General features: G+C 40.1%; 2 protein-coding genes across 3 annotated transcripts in view; one reads left to right on the top strand and one right to left on the bottom strand.

Moving 5' to 3' along the window:
* Nucleotides 1–490: 490 nt before the first annotated feature.
* Nucleotides 491–15,038, bottom strand: USP1 (ubiquitin specific peptidase 1). The gene is made up of 10 exons (XM_081867177.1): nucleotides 14,832–15,038; nucleotides 13,784–14,776; nucleotides 12,563–12,795; nucleotides 10,906–11,035; nucleotides 9,066–9,161; nucleotides 8,069–8,229; nucleotides 6,830–7,527; nucleotides 5,494–5,664; nucleotides 3,636–3,837; nucleotides 491–1,496 (listed from the first exon to the last, which is right to left on the bottom strand). The coding sequence occupies exons 3-10, from the start codon at nucleotides 12,730–12,732 to the stop codon at nucleotides 776–778; spliced, it is 2,349 nt and encodes a 782-aa protein (XP_081723303.1). The 5' UTR covers nucleotides 12,733–12,795; nucleotides 13,784–14,776; nucleotides 14,832–15,038; the 3' UTR covers nucleotides 491–775.
* A 32-nt stretch (nucleotides 15,039–15,070) lies between these two features.
* The window catches only part of KANK4 (KN motif and ankyrin repeat domains 4), a 64,975-nt gene continuing 57,222 nt past the window's right edge, over nucleotides 15,071–22,823 (top strand). For both annotated transcript variants that reach the window (XM_081867140.1, XM_081867136.1), the window contains exon 1: nucleotides 15,071–15,473. The gene's annotated coding sequence lies outside the window, so the exon portion shown is untranslated. The remainder of the gene's footprint in view (nucleotides 15,474–22,823) is intronic.

Here is a 22,823-nt window from a genome sequence, read left to right as displayed (position 1 = left end):
TAAGGTAAGTGGAGTACATTGCAAATTCAGTTCACAGATTACCCAAAACCAAACCTGGTTTTAGCATCACATGTACATTCAGTAGAAAGTACCAACCAATCAAACCTCCCTTATGGAACCCATGCATTTGTTGCCTTCAAAAGTACTGCATGCCTAAAATGTGAAGTGGTCCTTAGAAACTGGAACCCTCTGTATTGGTACCTAGCTATGCTTAACTTTTAAAGAAAAATTTCAGTAGTTTAAATACTTATGCTAAAATGAACTCAGAAATAAAACTGAAACACCAAGTCATGTATGCATTCCTACCTTGAAACTGAGATGAGCATCCCACTACATATTTTGACTATATGAGGAACAATGGAGAAGGGTAAGGGCACAAAAGAAGCAATTACATACTTTTTTCAGGTCCTATGGCTTTAGAAATAAAGAACAATTATTTTTTGTTTGCAAAAGCAATTAGATTTATTTATATCAACTATACACTCTAGAATATGAGTACAAATAACTTTATTTTTAAAGAGCAAATATGAGTAGTGTGACGAAATTAGAACCACCTTTAAATGCTACTGTGCTCTTAAAGCATTTTATTCAACAGACTATATATACAGGTTTGTATTGCTATGATCTGTATATAATCTATAAAGATAATTACCCACTTTAAAAAAAATCATCTCATTTTTACAGAATCTTAGTCTGGTGAATCATTCTGTAGCTTCATAGGTGCTCTTCAGTGCTGATCAGATGCTAAACTTATTTACATAGTTAAAATACAACCTCACTCTACAATTTTCTTATAAAACAGCAGGTAAGGAGTAGATGTAGATGAGGAAATGGGGGACAGAAGGTTGAGAAAGTCTTTTTCCTCTGTAACTTTCACTTCGGAATCATCAAAAAGTAGCCATTTCCCCTCATACTCTTTCAAGCTCTGCATTATATCCATTGCTTTATTTTCTAGTCCAATAGCAGGATCAGTTTGCTCACAGCGTTCAAATTCCGCAACTCCTTTAGCATGGCTATGCTCTGCATTTTTAGTTTCAGTGACTATGTTAGCCATCATCTCAGAATGGGTTGCTTTGTTGCTTGGCAAATCACAGTTCAGCTTGCTTTTTTGTCCTCCAAGAAGCCCCACAGCTTCTATATTCTTTTTGTTCAGTCCTTTGTTAGGCTGAGCACTTCCACTGACTCTAAAGGAGACCTCACCGTCGTCATAGTCCTCAGTGACAGCTCTTGCTTCTTCTTCATTCAGTGGCTCTGGGTGAATTTTACAAAATGGATCACTTGTTAAGTTGTCCTTATCCAATTCCAAGCTATCCAAATTTGTAATTTTAACAGAGGCTGTGTAGTGCCCACTGCTGATTGTAATACCACTGTGCATCACTACAGCAAACAGTCCATATATTTCGTTGCCTGGGTTTATGCTCCAGTCATCCAAAGACAGCTTGAGAGGTGTTTGTAAAGGAGTATTTATCTTGGACAGCCCACCGTAACAATCAAACCTTGGGGAGAAATGTAATAAATAGATTATGTTGTCACTTTGCACAGCTCCTTTAAAAAAAAAAAACTTTTAAATTTTAAAATTCAGCTAGTTTGCTTTCCTGTTGCTCTAGGATATCAGTCACTCTTAAACTTGAATTCTCTTAAATTTGCATTATCACCAAGTAATATTGCAAACGTTGAGCCAAGATGAGGTACTCTAGTGCTTAGCTTTTAGATCTCCAACATATTAAGATCCTGTACTTAATTTCTTGCTGTAACAAATCAAGGGACTGAACAGCAATTTCTTTCATTTTTTTAACTATTACAAAGGTAATTTCTTTCTTTTTTTTTTACAATTAGTTATTTCAAAAGACAGCCCAATAGGTAAGCAATTTGCATAGGTATTTCTGAATAAGGACTACAACAAGACACCAGCTAATTTCCCCCCATGTCTTTGCACTTACAAATTGTAAAATAATTTCATATTTTGCAACAGTGAAATTCATATTGGGGACAGTTGAGTGAATCCACTCAATAGATAATTCAATTTCTGATATGCCTTTAATTTACACTTAAGCTTCCAGTAAAATAACAGCAGGAACTGTTGGTTGCCTTGTTTTTATTACAATTCACTGGTTTTTGCCTGAGGTATCTAATGTTTGAAAGCTTACAAAAGATAGTCTATAATTATATTATGATTGGTGTTTAAATAGCAAGAAAAGCCATACAAAAGTGGAAAATTAAGAACAGGGTTTATTTGGCAATATATTTTATGCATTATGAACATGACCTAAATATTTATAATGTGGGACTACAGTGGAAGAGATACCCGTTTTAAAATATTTGTTAAGACCTTCCATGAGATACAAGAAACAGTGGGAATAGGATACATATTCTAACACACATTTATTAGTGGATAGATCTTAATCATTTAAGTCTTTTGAGAGTTTGCAACTGGTGAAAAAAATATGGCAAATAAGCCAAGACAATTGATTCTCACCGTGCCTAGAAGCAATCAAGGAAGTTACCCAGCAGTCTCTCCTGGCTAATGGGGTGTTTGCTAGTTTAGGCACACTCACATAAAATACTATTATTGTACTATTGCCTAATTTATTTTTATTTCTCTAGACAACTGTCCACTTTGTAGTATTTAGGTCTGCTTTAGCACGGTCTACCTGTTGAAGAAAATATTCATCACCAGGTGAGTAGAATTTAATATTGGCTGCTTTCCCAACAAAGCGTGAGTTACAAGAAAGTACTTGACTGTGACCTAAGTAATGACAATGAAGCACATGACTTTTATTTTAGAAGGAGGATTTTGCTTAAAGATACATGCCCACTAAGGGAGCAATCCTCTGGAAGCACGCTGATGTAAATTAAGCCACTGTAAAATTACAGCAGATGCAAACTCCGTTAAGCAGCAGGGCTGCTACTGCCAAACCTGGTTGAGGGAAAACAAGCCTTTTAAAAGTAAGTGTTCTACACTAGGTTGCCAGGTCATGTGACTGAGCTGGATGAGCTTAGAATCCAGCCTTCCCTAGTCCTGCCCCACTACACCCCGTTTTGAGGACTAACACCAGCTTCAGCTCAGGTGGGTTAAGCAACTTACAGCTTCATATCTTTGGCTAAACTAGGATTGGGAGATCCACTGCATCCTGAGCTGCTTGTCCTGGCAGATCTTGCCATAGGAGGGATATTTGCATGCATACAATTTGGAATGAGCTGTAAACTTTTAACACTCCATATGGTCTAATTTTATATTTTTTTTTCAAAAGTAGTAGCAAGAACAAATAATTTTAGGCACACCATTTCTGGAAGTCTTTGTGTACCTATATGTATCTGCCCTCCCTGCATTCAGAAACACTGATCACACAAGATCCCCATGAGTGTATATCTTTGTTGTTAAGGATGTAAGAAGCTGCAGGATATGTCCCACTGCTCTCTCTCCCTCCATGCTTAGAGGAACTGAGCTACTGTGCAAATTCCATGGGAAGCACAATCTCAACAGTATATTTTGGGATACCTAACAATATAGTTCATGCTCTTCTTTCCAGAAGTTAAATTCACTTGATATGGGTTCCATTTTATTGTTTTATATTTGTGCAAAGTTTTACTTCCAGTAGTCAGGTTGTTCAATGTGGTTTATTCACTATACTCACTCTAATCCTCTAGCTGCGAAGCACTTCAAGTGGATGGTTATAACTTCAGGCATTTTGTCAAATAGAAGACTGCGTTCAGCTTCTGTGTAATGACGACAGTTTTCACAGAAATATTTATCTTCTCCCACAATCCTCTCTACTGAAGCAAACTGGGAAATTGCCCACTTCAGAGTCTTCACTTCTGTTTTGGGATCTGGAGAAACTACAAAAGAAAGTTGCTTATATTTAGTTTGACCAATACTGTAAACAGTTAAATACAAATCAGGTTGCTGACCACGATAATATGAGTGCAGGACATGTTAGTAAATGTTTTTAAAAGTGCCAGAATCCTAGAGAATTACACACCGAATTACACATCAGGGTTCCAAAGCTTATGCTCTGCTGTGATCGCATGACTCTCCAAAGCCAATTCCTAATCTCCATACTTCAGCACAACCAAACAGAAGGCAGTTTCTTTAAGGTGGGGAAGGGGTTTTTAACACCATCCTAGAAACCTGCAGAATCCTAGAGCCATGCACCCTTCCATATAACTAAGACCTGTATTATAGGAAGTATCTGTCTTGCGTAGATTGCCATGCTTCATTTCAGCACGTTACAGACTAGTATGACCACACATTTCTAAGCAACCAGAATGGGGACATTTTATAGCAGGCATAGGCAAACTCAGCCCTCCTGATGTTTTGGGACTACAACTACTATCCCTAGCTAACAGGACCAGTGGTCAGGGATGATGGGAAATGTAGTCTCAAAATATCTGGAGGGCAGAGTTTGCCTATGCCTGTTTTATAGGATAACAATATTCAACTGAAATACCATACTGAGCACATTCACATCAACCACCCCTTTGGCACACACCTATTTCTTCTCTCAGAAGGTTTGATCAGTGTGGTGCAACTGCAAAAAGGCTAATGCAATTTTGGGGCTGTATTCAAAGAATCTTAGTTTCTAAATAACAGTGTCACCTTATTCTGTACATCCAAGGTACTATGTCCAGTTTTGGGTGTTGTGCTTTTAAAGGGCATATAAACAAATTGGAATTGGTTCAGTGGAGGATAATGAAATATGGAAAACAAGGCCTATGAGAAAAAGTTGGAGAAACTAGGTATGTTTCACCTGGAAAAAAGACATATTTATTTAGAAAACTTATGCCGTACCCTTCCAATGCATCTGCATCTTCCAAGGTAGCTTATATTTTATTAATGCCATGAAAAAAATTAAAAAGCACAGAAATGCAACCAAATCAGCAGATGAAAACATTCTAAGAAAAATGTAACAAACCAACCAGATACTTGTAGGGCTGTCATACAGAAGAGGGCAAAGACTTGTTTCCTAAAGTAGTGACCTTAAGTTACAAGAGTTACTGTACATTAAGTTTGACAGTGGAACAAAATTACTGGGAAGGGGCCCTTGCTCTTGGGAGCTGAATAGCAATCTCTGCTGGGGGAAAGCTGTAACTCTGAATTTCCTTCATCAAGCAGAGAGTTCACTAGCAGATCTACAGCACAGAAGGGGAACTCCAGTACATGGGCCTGATTAGGCCCAGCAGGGATCCTAACTTCACTCACAATACTGTTTTCCCCATACCATGCCCACCTGCCCCACCCTTGGCATCAAGTGTAAGCTGGGGAAAAGCTGTTTCCAAGAAAATGGTTGCATATGTATTTTAAAAGGTGTTGTCTGTCAGCACCCATCAGGTGACAAGTTGTCAGGATAGAACTTAAAAAGAAATAATAAAACTATATATAGAAATGTACACCCAGAATTTAACTACAGTTGGCAAGGAAAGTATGCATACTCCTACCAAACACAGGCATGTGAATCAGAGGCATACTTAAAATTTACTGTGGTTTATACTTACTTTCAGAATTCTCTTCCGTTTTTGAGAGCTCTTCTTTTTGCACTGGCACACTAATATCTTGAAAGTCTTCTCTTCTCTCAGTGAAACTCTCACACTCTAAACATCGTGTTCGTAACACCAACTGACCCTGAAAGAGTCTCTCCACTAAATCGAAGACAGCTAACTCTGAACCTAAGGTAAAGCACATACCAGATTAGCTTAAACTCTTTTCGTGAATAGATATTATCAGAGTTCTCTGAATTTCATCATCTTACTGCAGCTCCTCATACTGCATATGACACTACTCCGCCAAATCCCTTATCTTTGAGCAGCTGAAACAGCAAGAGGAAATGTTCCAAAGTATAATTCAAAAACTGTATGCCAAGGCAGGAAGTTCCATCCACCGCTCTTTGGATCTCTTTAGATCCCACTCCACATGACCTATGTAGCTCTTATTAGGAACTTAAATTATTAGGCACTACACTGGGGGTACATTCTTGATATTGAACCCGCTAATGACATTGCAGCCCTATCTTTTAGATGCAACCAGCACACCCCTAAGCATGTTTACTCAAAAAGGAGTATGAGAAGAAGAAACATTCATTATGTAGGAAGCAGTTTTCCATAGGGCAAGATAAAAGATCCCTTAGCATACAGGCTTAACCATTCCAGGCAGCTTCTTACATCTAAAGAAGAACTTTACCAATCTACCCCTACAAGGAAATCCCAGTATTTTCAGTTTTTGTTTTAAAAAATACTAAAACTATTGATTTAATTTTCATTAAGTTAAATCCAGAAGTATTAGAAATGTTAAAACACTGACCTTCTCTGTATTACATTTTGGCTTGTTATATTTGACAACTCAGATCTACTTAACCCAGCCCTGCAATATGCCACTGTTCTGATTGCTTCGGGCAAGTATCAGCCATCTTTTGCTTTGCCCTACAAGAAAGCTACACTGCTAGAACTAAACATCTATCTCAATCTCTTTCCACCCTGTGTCCCACCATGCATAGTTAATGTCAGGAGAAAGTGAGACACAAAACCCAGCCACGAAACATGATTGGGTTAGTAGTCTTGCTCCTAGGTTTACAGCGCTATCCTAAAATGTTTACTCAGAAGTAAGCCCATTGAGTTAAATGATGTTTATTTCCTAGTATACAACATACAACTGTAGTGTTAATAAGCCACAAAACATGTACAGCCCTCATAGCTTGACTGTGGTAAAAAAAGAAAAAGAGCCAAGGAGGCAATTCATGTGACTTGTTCCATCTCTTCTACCACTATGAAAACACAAAAATGTGGCCAGGTGATCTCAGCAAACTGGGCATACACACAAGTTACTCATAAGGCTAACCTCTCTGGCATTGTTTTTCAATTTCTTTTTCAGCAGTGCTTTCAATAGATGATGGATCACAATAGTCTTCCATTCCTTGGCTGCCATTTTCACACTTGCGGAAACTGTCTGTGAATCCAGAGTTTTCTATTTCTTTAACAGGCTCTTTGAACCCCAAGTTTGTTGTCAGCTTTCCCAAACTACAAAATTTGGACAGAATGCTAGGTTGCTTGCTTGAAGATTTTAACCAATTTAATCGAAGTCTGGATTTTTTATGGGTTGGTTTTGTATTTTCATTTTCAATGCAATGCTTAATGGTTGCTTCAGATTGATTTTCTAGTTTTTCCTCCAGGGCTTTTCTCTTTGACCTGGTCCGTCTCTGATTCTCTTCTATTCCATTTTTTTCTTTGGAAACTTTGGATTTTTTCTTTTCATTCCCATCCTCTGTATCATTTTTTCTTTTTGCATTTCCGTTAGTTTTATCTTCACCGTCCTCAATAGCTTGGTCAGAGATCAAACTGACATCTTCCTCAACAATACCAGTACTGCCAATATCCTGATTAGTAGTTTTCTTTAGTTCAGCTGTGGGCTCTTCTAGTGATCTGGGTTTCAGTTGTTCCTTCAACAGCTGACATGTTTCTTGGATATGTCCCAATATACACTGCAATACTTCTTGGGCATCATGTTGCAAGTATCCCTCATACATGGGGTTCAGTTCCCTTAAAATAAAAATGCAACACATTACCTAATATACACAGTCAAAAAATAGCTTAATACACAATTTAGACAGGGATTCATGAGCATAACCAAATTTGGCAGGTGCCCTTCTTGGTAACACATTTTAAGTACAATTCAAGTTACTGCGCTATGTTTGGGGGATCCAAAATTAAAATGAGGAGGTAGATGTTCAGCTTCATGAAGTTGCTCAGTTTTGCAGGCTATTATGTATTTAGAATTATGGAGATATACTTTTGTAAAAACTGGTATATTACAGATAATTTATTATTTTTGCCTATCAGTCATTTAAATTTGACTGATATGAGAGATCACAGAACAGGTTCAAACTCTAATCTGCATTGTTGCTGAGCTACCTCACATTATCAAGTGACTAGAAATGAACACATCTACTGTAAGAAGGAGCTGGAGAACATATTTGTGAATAGGAATAATTCAATAAACTTAAAAGGCTGTCTTTCTGTAGCAAATTACAAGATTCCATATCATTTGCTTCAGAAATAGTTAGAAACACATCTTTTGTACCTAAGTGTATTTAGTAGTCTTCTTGGCTGAGTTGCAAGTTCATCTGTGTATTTATCAGAATTTAAGAGAAAGCTGGCCTGAAGCTGTTCAACTGAAACAATCAAGGAGTGTAAACTGCAGACCAATTCATAGCTTGCAAGAGAATCTTCTTTAATTCCCCCCTGTAAAGACAGAGAAAATAAGTGTTTGCATTTGGAAGTTAATTTTCTTGCCTCCTTTTTAGCTAGTTACATAATTTTATAATCCTTTTTCATAATATTGATGTGTTTACTTTCATTTTGCGTATCAGCTCAAGCTATTATGATTCTATGATACAAAATTTCAAATGTATAAATGTTATCATCATTGTACCGGTATTAGGTTGTTATTTACTTAATGCCAAAGACTAAAGTCAATTAAATGACCCTTTTACTGTCTGAAAGTGACTATAGAACTACCCTAACAAACGTATCTTTATTGTGCTTCAGTCCTAATTCTATGCCATACCATATAAAAAGATACCATATAAGGCATCATCTGTCTATCCTGGAAGACATTTGACTAGTTCTAAAACAAGGGTGAGGAACAACCAGCATGCAGATGTCCTACTTTGACCCACAAGGTCATTTCCTGCAAACCATGTCCGCCTGCCCCACATCTGACATCACATAAGACACCAGGTATAGACAGCTACTATTGAACAATCAGGATCTTAAAGTGAGTTCCCCAAAACGCCTTTGCAAGCAGGGCTGCCTGTTAGCATCAAGAAGCTGATGGAGGTGACTTCCCACCCACCTTCCAGCCTTATAGCAAGTGGTTTCAATGCAAACTGGTTTGTGCTAATGGGGCAAGCACCTCCAAAGGCATGCTGAGTCTAAATTACCCTGCTACAGAAGTGACATCTTTCATAATAAACTTTCTTCCAAAGGAAGGAGCAAAAGTGATTTGTTTATTGAACCCATGATATACTAACTTTTGTTATGTACAATATGCCCAATAATAGACAATATGTTCTCACCTTATCAGTGTCACCTTTTAAGCTTTCCTTCTTGTTTGTAATTATATTAAATAGTTGTTTCACTCCAGTCTTAAAGCCAGGGCAAAAATAAAGCACCTAAAATAGGAACAAGACATGCGGTACAATGAAGGAAAACAGAATTTGTGAAACACATATTTAGCTATATATTTGTGTGATGTAGCAGAATGAGTATTTCACTTAGATCAGGGAGGCCTGCTTTCAAATCCCTGCTAAGTCATGAAGGACACTAGTTGACCTTGGACCAACCGCTAGATGGCCTAATTCACAAAAATCATATCCTGGCTTATGGGTGTATATAACACCTTTGCAACCAAGCCACGATAATAAGCTAACTTCAAACCATAGCTTAATATCTCACAAGTCATTAACCATAAGTTTCCAGGCTCGTGTGTAACAGAAATCTATTTTTATAAACAGAATATTGAACTGCTTAGCCATTTGCTGAGTGGGTAGAACAAAAGGGCATGGAAGGGTTATGCCACTCATTAATAAACTAGCTTATTAAGCCATTGATTTGATTGTGTAGTTTGACCCAATCTTGCAGAAAAAGTAAGATAATAAATGTAGGATGACCCAGTGCATATGCCACTTTTGAGTTCCTTGGAGGGATGGGATACAAATTTAGAAGTTGGCATCAACAGATGTAATTGTAGATAGACAGAAGTGAATAAATAAGTCTAAATATATATCTGTTACAAAATAAAACAGGACCAAACTGTCAAGATAAATCTTAAACCTATCTCTATGATGAACAAGTGTCAGGCCTTAATAAATTGCTGAGTATATAAGGTGTTAATAGTAAAAGACAAGTGGTCATAACTATATCTGATTATTCTGAAATCTGATTAGTCATCCCTCAGGCTGAAGTAGCTTTGGGATGAATATTTTCAGGTTTTCCCCCTGCCCCACTGTTTCATTCATGTTGTTTGAGTATTATTTCTAAATGCCATATACTGACTTCAAAGTTCTCATATTATTTTTATTTTTTTAAGGCTACATCCGTTACAAAAAAACAAACTCAAACAGAAATAAAGCTATGCTACATAGCTTGTGTATCCAAGTTTTCTCAATCATTCTGCTTTGATTTTGGAACTCCAATCTCCTGACAAGGCCTGGTTATCAATAGGCAGGTGAAACTGTTTTGATCTAGCAGACGTTTGGACAAAGGAGGCATAGTGGGTCAAGCTACTGCAGGGTTTTATCAGTGCTATGGTTTTACTGTTGTTTTCATGTTTAGTTTTCCTTGTTTTACCTTTGAGCTAGGTAAAGCAAGTATTTTTAAAGCACTTCCTCTTAAAATGTGAAGTTAAAAGAGAATGGCGTGACTTTTGATGGATTATACTCATAGTACAGCCTCTTCAAATATACCTCATTTTAATATATTGCAAACCATACTAAGAAAACAATATCCTAGAGCCTGCCACATACCTTCAATGTTTGTACAATGTATTTGTTACACAACTTATGTCCATCAGGACATAAGATGGAAAAGGATGATTATAACAAAAAGCAAATTGCGCAACTTATGAGTATGTGCTGAAACCTGGTCAGTGCCTGCACGGGAGACCTCCTGGGAACCACCAGTATGCTGCCGTGGGTTCCATGACAAAAGATGGAATATATATGGAATGAAATAAATTTTAATATTGTGCAATGGGTCTCCAATAAGAGAAAAGGTAAAAATCTTGCTCTACAGCCTCCTTCCTGTTGCCTCCTTCATGCAGCACACATAAATACCTACCAAGTAAGCTTTTAATTCCCTTAATTCACACAAAATTACTTTAGACAACACTATATTTTTAACCTGTTATGAACTTACCTGAAGTATACTGTTAAGATAGCACGTGTTACCAAGATTGTTCAAGCCCACGAAAGGTAGCATGTTGTCTTTCTTCTCACAGCAGATAGGCGACGGTGAAAGTGGCTGTGTTGCAGGAACTACCTGGTCACTGTCATACAAAAAAAGATATTTTATTCCAAAATACACATGTGCAATATGTCTTCTAAATTTAGAAATTTACCTATTACTAAAATACTGTTTCTTAATCCCTGCTGTATGTAGTAAGGTAAAAGGTAAAGGACCCCATGACAGTTAAGTCCAGTTAAAGGCAACTATGGGGTTGCGGTGCTCATCTCGCTTTCAGGCCGAGGGAGCCGGCGTTCGTCCACAGACAGCTTTCTGGGTCATGTGGCCAGCATGACTAAAACACTTCTGGCACAACAGAACACGGAAACCAGAGCGCACGAAAACACCGTTTACCTTCCTGCCGCAGAGGTACCTATTTATCTACTCGCACTGGTATGCTTTCGAACTGCTAAGTTGGCAGGAGCTGGGACAGAGCAAGGTCTATACCACTGAGCCTCTTGGGCTTGCTGATCTGTAGGTTGGCGGTTTGAATGCCCACGACAGGGTGAGCTCTATGTAGTACCACTATTGAGGTACCACATAAAAATCACACTCCAAAAATAATGAATTAGCCATCTCTAACTGTACAATAAGATAATTAAAGTACAACAATTATAAGTACAAAAATGGTATTGATAGCTCTTGTGTTTTCCTTGACAACATAACAGATTTCTTTCTGGCCAGGAATTCTTCAACGGCTAAAGTATTATTATCCCACGGAAGCTCCTGTTTTCACAGGAGTATTAGGCCAACAATATACTGTATGGCCATAATTAGACCAGGATTTAAAGTTTATTCCCAGTGCAGCCTATTGAATTAGTTTTTCATTTAATCTTTTTTTAAAAAAAAATAAAATTCTCGTATGGAAACAAACTGCTAAAGTGTAAGAAACCTGCAATCAAGAATGAAGGTGTGCAGCACAATCTTGTGTGTAGAAGTTAATCACACAGAATACAGTAGTTCTTACTTCCCATTACATATTCTTAGGCCTGTATCCTTTAAAACCTTTCTATACCAAATTTAATGTTTTAAACAAACAGTTCACTTTTTGTTATTCCACCCAAAGCAGGCTATGTAGGGTACTCTCTATCCAGCTCTGCTAAGTCCTTTGACAGAAAGAAGTTCAAGGTCTAGTACATTCCTAAATCTCTTCCACTGGGCTCAATGGAGTTTTGAAAACTTAAACTTGGGTTGTATTATGCCTGTTCTACCCTCAATTAGCATAGAATGTATGTAATGCTACCAATATACAAAACAAATTGTCACCAAGATAGAATACCAGTAATCAAACTGATTTCAGTCATAATCCATTATGTTAACAGCCTACCATTAGCCTTCTGTTAGAAAACATTGAAAGCCAACTGAAGGCTGGGGTATACAAAAGCCAATGCAAATATGTGTAGTTACAGTAATTAAGCACAGCCAGTAAGATTTTGCATAACTGATATAGTAAGATACAGAACTTTAAGCATACACTGTAACACAAATATAGAAATGGAGATCCACCAAAATGCCTTTAAAAGTTCTCTGCACATTGTTATGAGTTACTGAAAAATAAACGCTTACATACATTTCAGAACATTCATATTCTGAAGTCTTTTGCTCATTTTCTGCCGATTCTGCAAAATCCAGAGCTCTTTTTGTTTCCCTTTTCTGAAAGAACTTCAATGAAAGTCTGCTCCTTTTCGTGGGGGTGCCTCTTGAAAGCCCGCTGTTGTCACTGGGCAGCACGCCTGGCATTTTCCCCCCTCACCAGAGAACGCCGAGGGACGAACGCGACAAAACTGCAACCTGTAGTCATGCCTGTCAAAAGCATATAAAACACCACGCCTGTATGTTTTGTAAGCGGCAGCGTGTATTGTGACGACACAGCTTCACAAGAGCAACCGGAGCACACGCCGAAGTGGGCCGCGAAACACAACTGCGCTTTGATTAGCGCGCGATGTAACTCAAAGCTGCGACCGCTTAATACAAAGTTCCCTTTGACCTAGACATTAAAGGCCGGCATCTTCTGGACTTTTTTTTTTTTTTTGGGTTGTTAAGGAGAAGCGAAACAGTGCAGAAATCTGACGCTACCGGCCAGGGCGGAAATCCTATTTACTGGAGACTGAAGCCCCAGGTTAAGACTTAAGAACGTCGGGATGTCGTTACTTTTCCGGTACACAAACCCGCGGCATCTCCCCCTCCGCCCCGCCCTAAGATTTGAGGGCAGCTCGAGAAACGACCCCCCCCCAAAAAAATACCCTCGGCCCGTTACTTTCCTTGCTGCGACAAGGATGAAAACCGAAAGCCGAGAAAAGCTTCCATAGGAGGGAAGCAGGCACGCTCCCCCTGCACAGACACCACGGGCGGAGCCAAGGGGAAGGGGGGGAGGGCAGCTGCCCCCCCCCAAATCAATAAAAAATACTTAACTGAGGTTCCGCATCCCCCCGTTCCAACACGAAGCCTGGCTCCGCCCGTAACAGACCAAATAAAAAAAAAACCGCAGCGGAGAGTTCCGTAGCGCGCCTTCCACTTCACAACTAATTTCTGCATCAAGGGTGAAAAGGAGGGAGAGCGAAATATTCCCTCCTGAAGCTCCCCTCAGGCAGGCAGGCAGGCAGGCAGGCAGGCAGGGCTGCGGCTCAAAGCGCCAGAGAACCAGCGGCGGCCCGCAGTCCTTCCCTCGAACCCCCCCCCCCCCCCGGGGAACGAGGCGGCGGTAAAGGCAGGCAGAGGTGGCCGCCCGTCGCCGGGAAAGAAACGCGCGCCCCCGCCCGCTCATGGTGGCGCGGCCGCCGCATCTCCTCACCCGCCGCCGCTACGTCCTCTTGTCCTGGGCGAGGCGCGGGAGGGCGCTGCCCCGGAAAAGCCCCTTCCCCAGCTGCTCTATAGACTGAGGGGATCTGGGGTCCCTCCAAGCTCAGTCTCACACCCACCCGCCCACGACGGGAAACTTGGCGCGTTTTGCACACAGCCAGGACCCCTCGTTCCCCCACCGCGTTTCTCGCGCCGGGCGACTCGGGGGTTGTCCTGAACGGATGCCGGTTTGATAATACCCGCGGTCACCGCCCGCTGAGGTGGTGAAAAGTTCGGCAAACTGCCTCCCTAGATGGTTTGAAGCTCGACCCCGCTTCTGGTGAAAGCGAAATCGCTGCCTCCCTGCCTCCCTCGTTCTTTTGGGCTCAGGCGGGTGGCTTGGACAGCTCGGAAGGGTCCTCGCGGAAACGCGCGCGTGCAACGGTAGAGGCCTGGCTGGAAAGCTTAAAGCCCGCCGCCAACAGGAGACGAATGGAAGAAAAGGAAATACGAATCGGCCCCCCCCCCCGCGCTCCGTCGCTTGACCAATCGCGGCCTGCTTTGACTAGCCAATCACTTTACCCGCAAGGCCAGAAGAAAAGCAAAGTGCTGTTTTAAAAGTGACAGTGTAACGGTTGCTGGGACGCAGAGGCCTGAAAGAACGTAGGGGAGAAAAAAAGGCGCGAAAGGGGAAACTAGTGGAGTCGTAGATCTATTAGAGAAAGTGTAGACTCACACGCGCTGGCGATTTCCGTTTTGACTTTTAATGCTCGTTTTGGGCTTCTCGCAAGTGAAGGCGAGAAGTATCTGCATCAAGTTGACACAAGAACATCTGCAATGCAATTGACTACAGCAATTTGCTGCACCCTGGGGTGCTGGAAAGGCGAGCCAGTAATGATCAGAAAATAAGCAGCAATGAGGAGGAGCTGGGAGTCACCAACTTGGCAAATCTGCTGCCCTACAAATGTTGCAACTCCTATCAGCCCCAGTCAACATCGCCAAATACCTGGCCTAAGGCTAAAATTACTCCTTCGCAACAGTTAAAAAAAGAGATCAAATACCTGGCCTAAGGCTAAAATTGCTCCTTTGCAACAATTAAAAAAAGAGATCAAACCACTCTTTCCTTAATGAAAACTTGTGAAAGGAGGCTGACACATTGGTAGTAGTAAGACTGAAAGATCCCTGTGGGCTGGAATATGCCCTCTCATAAAACTGCTTTGGGGTCAGGGAAGAAAGAGGAAAACAGGATTAGGATGATGGCTTTGATTATACAACTTGCCTCCAGTGCAGACAGCTTCTGCTATGATCACCTTTGCAAGGCCTTCACCCAGCGTTGCCATTCTACCACCAGGGAGTCGGAGGGACTTCAACACTGTACTACTTTGCAGGATTGTTGTAAATTCCTCTTTTGGTCTCAGCAATTAATCTGCAGTATTAATCGGATTTTGTTCGTGACTAGCCATTCCCTCACAGATCTCCACATTCAGGCCCCAGCAATAGGGAGATAACAGTGTCCTGACCTGTATTTGCAGTTGGATTGGCAGGATGTTTTATAAGTGTTTAGAATCGAAGACCCACAACCTTCTCACCTTTTAGAAGATCAGCAATTTCACATTTGAATTATTTGAGAACTCTCAGGTGGATGGCATTGGATCCCATATATCCAAGGATACCCTTCATCCCCTAAAGAAAATGAATGTACAGTAAGTCCCAATATTTCCCTTTCACAGCCTTTTGTGGGGAATGTCCAGTTGGTCATTTCTGTGCCGTGTAGACTGTGCCATAGAAACTTTAGTGAGGAACGTTGCTGGGGCAAACAGTTGATATAATAGAGGGAAGATCAACGGAATAGTTTGGTCAATATAGGTTCGGGTGGGGACTGATATCAGAATTGAATAGGAAAGCCTTTTCAAAAGGTAAATAGAAACTTATCAGATAACACTGCCTTATATACTACAGTGGTACCTCAGGTTAAGTACTTAATTCGTTCCGGAGGTCCGTTCTTAACCTGAAACTGTTCTTAACCTGAAGCACCACTTTAGCTAATGGGGCCTCCCACTGCCACCACACGATTTCTGTTCTCATCCTGAAGCAAAGTTCTTAACCCGAGGTATTATTTCTGGGTTAGCGGAGTCTGTAACCTGAAGCGTATGTAACCTGAGGTACCACTGTATTTTCTAAATTTTGACTTGGGCTTGTATTCTGCCAAATCAAGGGATAGCAGGTGAATCTGATAACTGGAGCCTTTGGTCTAGGGCAGCCTTCCCCAACCTGGTGCCCTCCAGATGTCTTGGACTACAAGTCGCATCAACCTCAGCAAACTGGAGGGCACCAGGGTGAGGAAAGCTGCTCAGTGTTAGAACACATGATGTGTAGTCGTAACCTGTTTTGTTCCATTTTAAGCAATACATGAATCTAATGGGCCCCTACTTTGGGTTGTTGTTTTCTTTGGGGGGGGGGCGTCTTTTATGCCCCAGTCATTTCTGACAAGTGTAAACTCCAATATCATGCATTGAGAAAATAGTATATCCTTTGTGGTGGGTTCCTTGAATAGGAAGAATGGTACAGTATATGAAAGACAAAAAGGTAGAAACTAGATATGGGAGTGTGTTTAAACAGATCTTCCCTGTCTCCACTAGATGGTGCTCATATTGTGTGTGTACTGTATTTAAAACACAGCAGCCAGAATTATCACACTATGTTCCTCAGCTTACTATTACAGTGGTACCTCTGGATACAAACAGGATCCGTTCCGGAGCCCTGTTCGCATCCTGAAGTAAATATAAGCTGCATCTGCACGGGTTGCATTTCGCCACTTCCGCGCATGTGCGGGACGTAATTTTGAGTGTCTGCACATGCACGAGCGGTGAAACCCAGAAGTAATGTGCTCCATTACTTCTAGGTCGCCGCGGAGCGCAACCCGGAAATATTCATCCCAAAGCTACTTCAACCCGAGGTATGACTGCATTATTTTTTTACTGGAACTAAACGTTGGGGAACAGAGAAAGTTGAAAGGGGGTATCTACCCTGCGTCCCAGGACTTTTCTTTTTTCTCATTCATACCTAACATACACTGACAGCATAGAGCACAACCCTGGATGAGCACCTGAAACCCTCTGGAATTTTGCTACCATTCGGCATGGATTGGGAGTGGCATATAAACACTTGTATGGTTGAAACATAGGAATTCATTCTTTTTAAATGATACACTTGTGAGGGGATTGGGGTAGTCATACAAAGCTATTGTTTTCCAAAGCATCTATTCCCAACTCAAGAATGGAAAGCGAAATACTGGTGGACAAGAAAAGAGGTTTAAAGACGCTCTCAAGGCACATCTAAAAAAATGTAACATAAGCACTGATAACTGGGAAACACTGGCCTGCAAGTCCTCCAATTGGAGAACAGCTTTTAACAAAGGTGTCATGGACTTCGAAGAAGCATGAACTCAGGGCAAAAAGGAGAAATGAGCTAAGAGGAAGGCATGTTTGGCAAACCCTCAACTCCTGCCTGGAAACCTATGCCCCTACTGTGGAAGGACGTGTGGATCTAGAATTGGCCTCCAGAGTCACTTATGGACTCACTGTTAAGACCATGTTCTTGGAGAACAATCTTACTTGGGTATGAGTGATCGCCAAAGGAGGAGGAGGAAGAAAGGGTAGTCATTAAAAAGTTATAGTATCAGAATCATTGCAGGGGACACAGGAGTGGTCAGTAAATGTAATTTTGGCATCACAATGGGACAATCACATGAGAGCAATCAGAAAGAATCAATTTAATAGACAAGTTAGAGTGGGGGCCTTGGAGGGCCACAAAAAAAAAAAAACTTGACACCACAGCATGGGACATATAGGAGCATTCAGCACATTAACAAAAACACAGACTTTTTTTGGAGTGCCTTTGGCATCACAGCATATAACCCACTGAAGCAGTTGCATTATTTATTTATTTATTTATTTATTTTTATTTTTATTATTATTATTATTATTATTATTATTATTATTATTATTATTGCATTTTTAAAATGACAAAGTGAGGAGTCACAAAAAAAACTTTTGGGACTGGATAGTCACCGGCTGTGCATTAGAATGATACCCCTAGAATGTTAACTGGGAAAAACACTGCAAATAGTGAATTGGCCCTCTGGAGTTCTGGAAGAGATAAGTTATTCCTTTCAGAACATGGCTTGCTGAAGGTCTTCAGTGACTTCTCTGACATTTTGTGCTTTTAAAGAGTTCTACACAGCACAACAGAGTGATGAAATGGCACCTTTATTTTACAATAGAAAAAAGAACTAAATACAGTATTGTAAACCTGTCAAAGGCAAGACAAAGTGAACATCTGGGGAACACAGGCTTGTTCCATTTAAGATGGACCACACACACACACACACACACACACACACACATCTTCAGAAGCCCTGAGTTGTGTCTCCCCTCACTTTACTCATAAGATGGCTTTCATATTACACAGACATTGTTTCTTATAAGGGCTTCTGTTTTTTGCAACTCCTTTTCACTGACAGGATTTATATAAGGAAAATGAAATCCCCCATAAGATGAGGATGTAGCTTTGTAAATATTTCATATTCAATATGAAACAGATACATCAGATTCACATACCATCATGCTACACAATGTAAGACTGATACTGAATGTCAATTTCATTTTTTAAATATAGAAGCCAAGAACTAAAATGTCAACTCAAAAATACTCAAAAAAATGTAAATGTATATCAGGGATTTCTTGACCTTGTATTTGCAGTTTAGTTAGGAAAAATATCAGGGATTTCTTGACCTTGTATTTGCAGTTTAGTTAGGAAAAAAGGTTCAAAGTAAACCCTAAAACTTGCTTCAAGGTGATATACTTAAGAAGGTAGTACCAATGGTAATATATACAATTGTGTGCAATAGAGGTAGACATTTCAATCTATTTCTGGTCTATGTTAGTTTCACATGTGTTCATTGCATGCATATATCTTATTCCAGAATCAATGGAGACAGAGTACTTATATGTGGCCAACTACACATCACCCCAAAAGATGTAGTTTTGAATAGTTTTGAGTAGTTTTGAATACAATTTGCATATACCAGTTTACTTATTGAGAGATGCAAATGCAGAAATAATTTCTGTAATAGAAACAGAGTCCATCTCACCATGACTGACAAGGAGACCTGCTCTGTTGGCTGCCCAGGTGCTAACCGCTAAGGCTTCCCTTTTTATAATTATCTTTAAACCGCATTTGGGCTAGAGAACCTTTCAAATAGAAAACTATCCCCAGACAGTCTTTCAAATAGAGGGCTTGTCCTATGTAAAAAAGATCATTTGGCTTTCCTAAGCCTAGCACACTAGAAGCTGCAGGACGGAGGTTTCAGTTACAGTGGTGCCCCACAAGACGAATGCCTCGCAAGACGGAAAACCCGCTAGACGAAAGGGTTTTCCGTTTTGGAGGTGCTTTGCAAAACAAATTTCCTATGGTCTTGCGAGTTCCTGCGGTTTTTTTTTTCCTTTCCCCCCCTTTTTCTAAGCCGCTAAGCCGCTTAACAGCTGATCCGCTAAGCCGCTTAACAGCTGATCCGCTAAGCCGCTTAACAGCTGATCCGCTAAGCCGCTTAACAGCTGATCCGCTAAGCCGCTTATCAGCTGATCCGCTAAGCCGCTTAACAGCTGATCCGCTAAGCCGCTAATAGCGCTAATCCGCTAATGGGCTTGCTTCGCAAGACGAAAAAACTGCAAGACGAAGAGACTCGCGGAACGGATTCTTTTCGTCTTGCGAGGCACCACTGTAAAATATAAGAAAATATCAGCATTTTCAGATATGAAATTATTCCTGATAAAATATACATATAAGGTGGAATCCCATGTAGTGCTAAGTAACTCATTCTAACAGTGCAAGGATTTTTGCTTGTGTATCCCCTCAATCTGTTCTAGGAGTTCCCCTAACACTCTGAGGAGGGTGTGATGCATGTGTGGGGAATCCCATTGCACAAGCAGAAATTGTTGCACAGCATCAGAAAGCAGGTGGTGGATGGAGCAAACCTGCTTATGGTATGTGCAATGAAAAGTGTTTGGATGGATAAGATTAAACCAGCTCTAATTCTATAAACTTTATAACTGCAGTCTGCAAAAATAACTGCACTTGGAAAACCAAAAGCTCCCCATATACTTTGCCAAAAATAACCACACACAGCACTTGAAAAGCACAGCTTTCCGGGAGGCAGAATCTTTAAGGAGCTGAAAGGAGTCTCCATTACAAAGCATTACCCCTGCAAGAGAGTCTCCTGCAACCTTTAGTTGTTTCTGTGCTTCACATAAACCATGGAAACTCCAGGCTATTTTAAATCCTACTTCGGTCCCAGGGTATTTCAACATTAAACCTATAAATCTAATAGGCTTCCTGCATTGTCAAAATTATGGTGCGAGTTTTGTGGACACTGTGCAAATTGTACACATACCATATGTTCCTTTATTAACCTCCCTTCTGAGGCCTCAACACTAGGTAGAGACCGCACAGCTGGAAAGACTGCAAAATGCTCTGATTTTCCTGAAGTGCCAGAGTGACAAAATCCATTTGTCTTTGGCAGAGTAGCCTAATTTCTGATCAAATGCCTTCAGATTGTTTTGCTCCTAGAGTTCTGCTAATGCAGGAAGTTTTGCTTCATGTAATGGTCTACAATTTATAAGAAAAGAACCAGCTGTTAAATAGTATGCATGGTGGTAAAACAAATTAGTAAGGGCACTTGCCTAATTTGCAGTACTGTACTAATACTACAGAACAGCATTTTTCAAACTGGATAACTGCAGAATAAAAAGGTAAAGGGACCCCTGACCAGTAGGTCCAGTCGTGGCTGACTCTGGGGTTGAGGCTCTCATCTCGCTTTATTGGCCGAGGGAGCCGGTGTACAGCTTCCGGGTCATGTGGCCAGCATGACTAAGCCGCTTCTGGTGAACCAGAGCAGTGCACGGAAACGCCGTTTACCTTCCCGCCAGAGCGGTACCTATTTATCTACTTGCACTTTGACGTGCTTTCGAACTGCTAGATTGGCAGGAGCAGGGACTGAGCAACGGGAGCTCACCCCATCGCGGGGATTCGAACCGCCGACCTTCTGATCGCCAAGTCCTAGGCTCTGTGGTTTAACCCACAGTGCAACCCGCGTCCCTAACTGCAGCATAGTCCTCGCATTAAAGTAAATTAGAGGCACACTTCAGTCTTACATCAATAAAAGATACAGACATTTTCTCAGTAATCTCTCAAACGAATCAAGTGCATGATAGCCAGGAATGGGCAAATAGTTATGTAGGTTTGGTTTCTCTGAGTTTTTCATTTTTCCCGCTTTGCAAAGTTTAGTTCTTCACATTTCTACATCAGTTTGAAAAGTGTTTTGATAAAAAGTCCTCGTGAAAATCCATCAGCATTTTAGTGTTGAATTTCTCCTGCCAGATGTCCAGAAAATAAACACCTGACTCTTAGAAGCCCCATATAGGGAAGTTTTCAATGGTTGGGGTTTTTAAAAAAATAATCTGTTGAAAGCTGCCCAGAGTGGCTGGGGCAGATGGTCAGCATATAAATATATAAATATATTATTTTTTATTATTAGCACATTTTAGTATACAGTTTCCCCTAGTTTTTTAATGCATTTTTGGTTTTTTTTTATAATAAATTTTTATTAATTTCCACATAGAAAATACATAACACATCACATTTCAACCTTAACAGATTTTTCCCTTTTGGACTTCCTTCAACCTCTCTGATAATCATCCGAATTTAATTTTTAAATACACATTTCTTAAATTCACTATTGCCTTTTAGTATACCCTTCAATGCCTGTTTTTCTTTTTTGCAATATTTCTTCGACTTTTACAGAGCTTCTTTAAATGCCACTAACGTTATTTCTCTATCACTTATACCTTCCCAATAATCCACCAACTTTCCCCAGTCCTCGATAAACTTTTGATCTCGTAGATATCTGACCTTTCCTGTCAATTTGTCCAGTTCTGCATAGTCCATCAGCTTCATTCTCCACTCCTCCAATGTTGGTACTTGCTCCTGTTTCCAGTTCTGGGCCAGTAATATTCTCGCCGCTGTTACTGCATATTGAAAAAGTTTACAATCCTTTCTATTTATTTCGTTTCCTATAATTCCTAAAAGAAAAGCCTCTGGTTTCTTAACAAATGTATATTTCAACATTTTCTTCAATTCATTATAGATCAGTTCCCAGAAGCTCTTCACTTTTTTACATTCCCACCACATATGATAGAAAGTACCGTCCTTTTCTTTACATTTCCAACATTTCTTACATGTTTTATACATTTTTGCAAGTTTCACCGGTGTAATGTACCATCTATACATCATTTTCATATTTTCTTTTAACGCTGTACATGCAGTAAATTTCATATTTTCATTCCATAATTTAATCCAATCATCCATTTGTATATTATATCCAAAGTCCCTGGCCCATTTTATCATAACCGATTTGACTTCCTCATCTTTTGTATGCCATTCCAGCAGAATTTTATACATTTTGGATAATATTTTATATTCGTTATTTATTATTTCTGTTTGAAATTTTGACTCTTTCTCTGCATATCCATATTCTTTAAAATCCTTCTTAAACATTTCATTTGTTTGTAAATAATGCAGCCAATCATATACATGCTCTTTTACCTCTTCATAGGGTTTCATTTTCCATCTCCCCCCTTCCTTAACAATTAACTCTCCATATGTAATCCAATTTTTCCTCATATTAGTTTTTTTGACACTCATAACCTCTAATGGAGACAACCAGTGTGGAGTTTTTGGCTCGAGTAGGTTTTTATACCTATCCCAAATCTCTTTCAACGATCTTCGGAAAATGTGGTTCTCAAAGCCTAAATGACCTTTCTTCTTTCCAGACCATAAGTATGCGTGCCACCCAAATCTATTATCAAATCCTTCTAAGTCTAACAATTCCGTATTATCTAGTTTTATCCATTCCTTTAACCAGCAGAGACATGATGCTTCATAATATAATTTCAGGTCTGGCAGGGCGAAGCCACCTCTTTCTTTCGCGTCTGTTA

This window comes from Podarcis erhardii, assembly GCF_964252035.2.
Source record: "Podarcis erhardii genome assembly, chromosome: 6".
NCBI classification, from domain to species: Eukaryota; Metazoa; Chordata; class Lepidosauria; order Squamata; family Lacertidae; genus Podarcis; species Podarcis erhardii.
The sequence above is the reverse complement of the archived record's forward strand: the minus strand, read 5'-3'. Positions and strand labels throughout refer to the sequence as shown.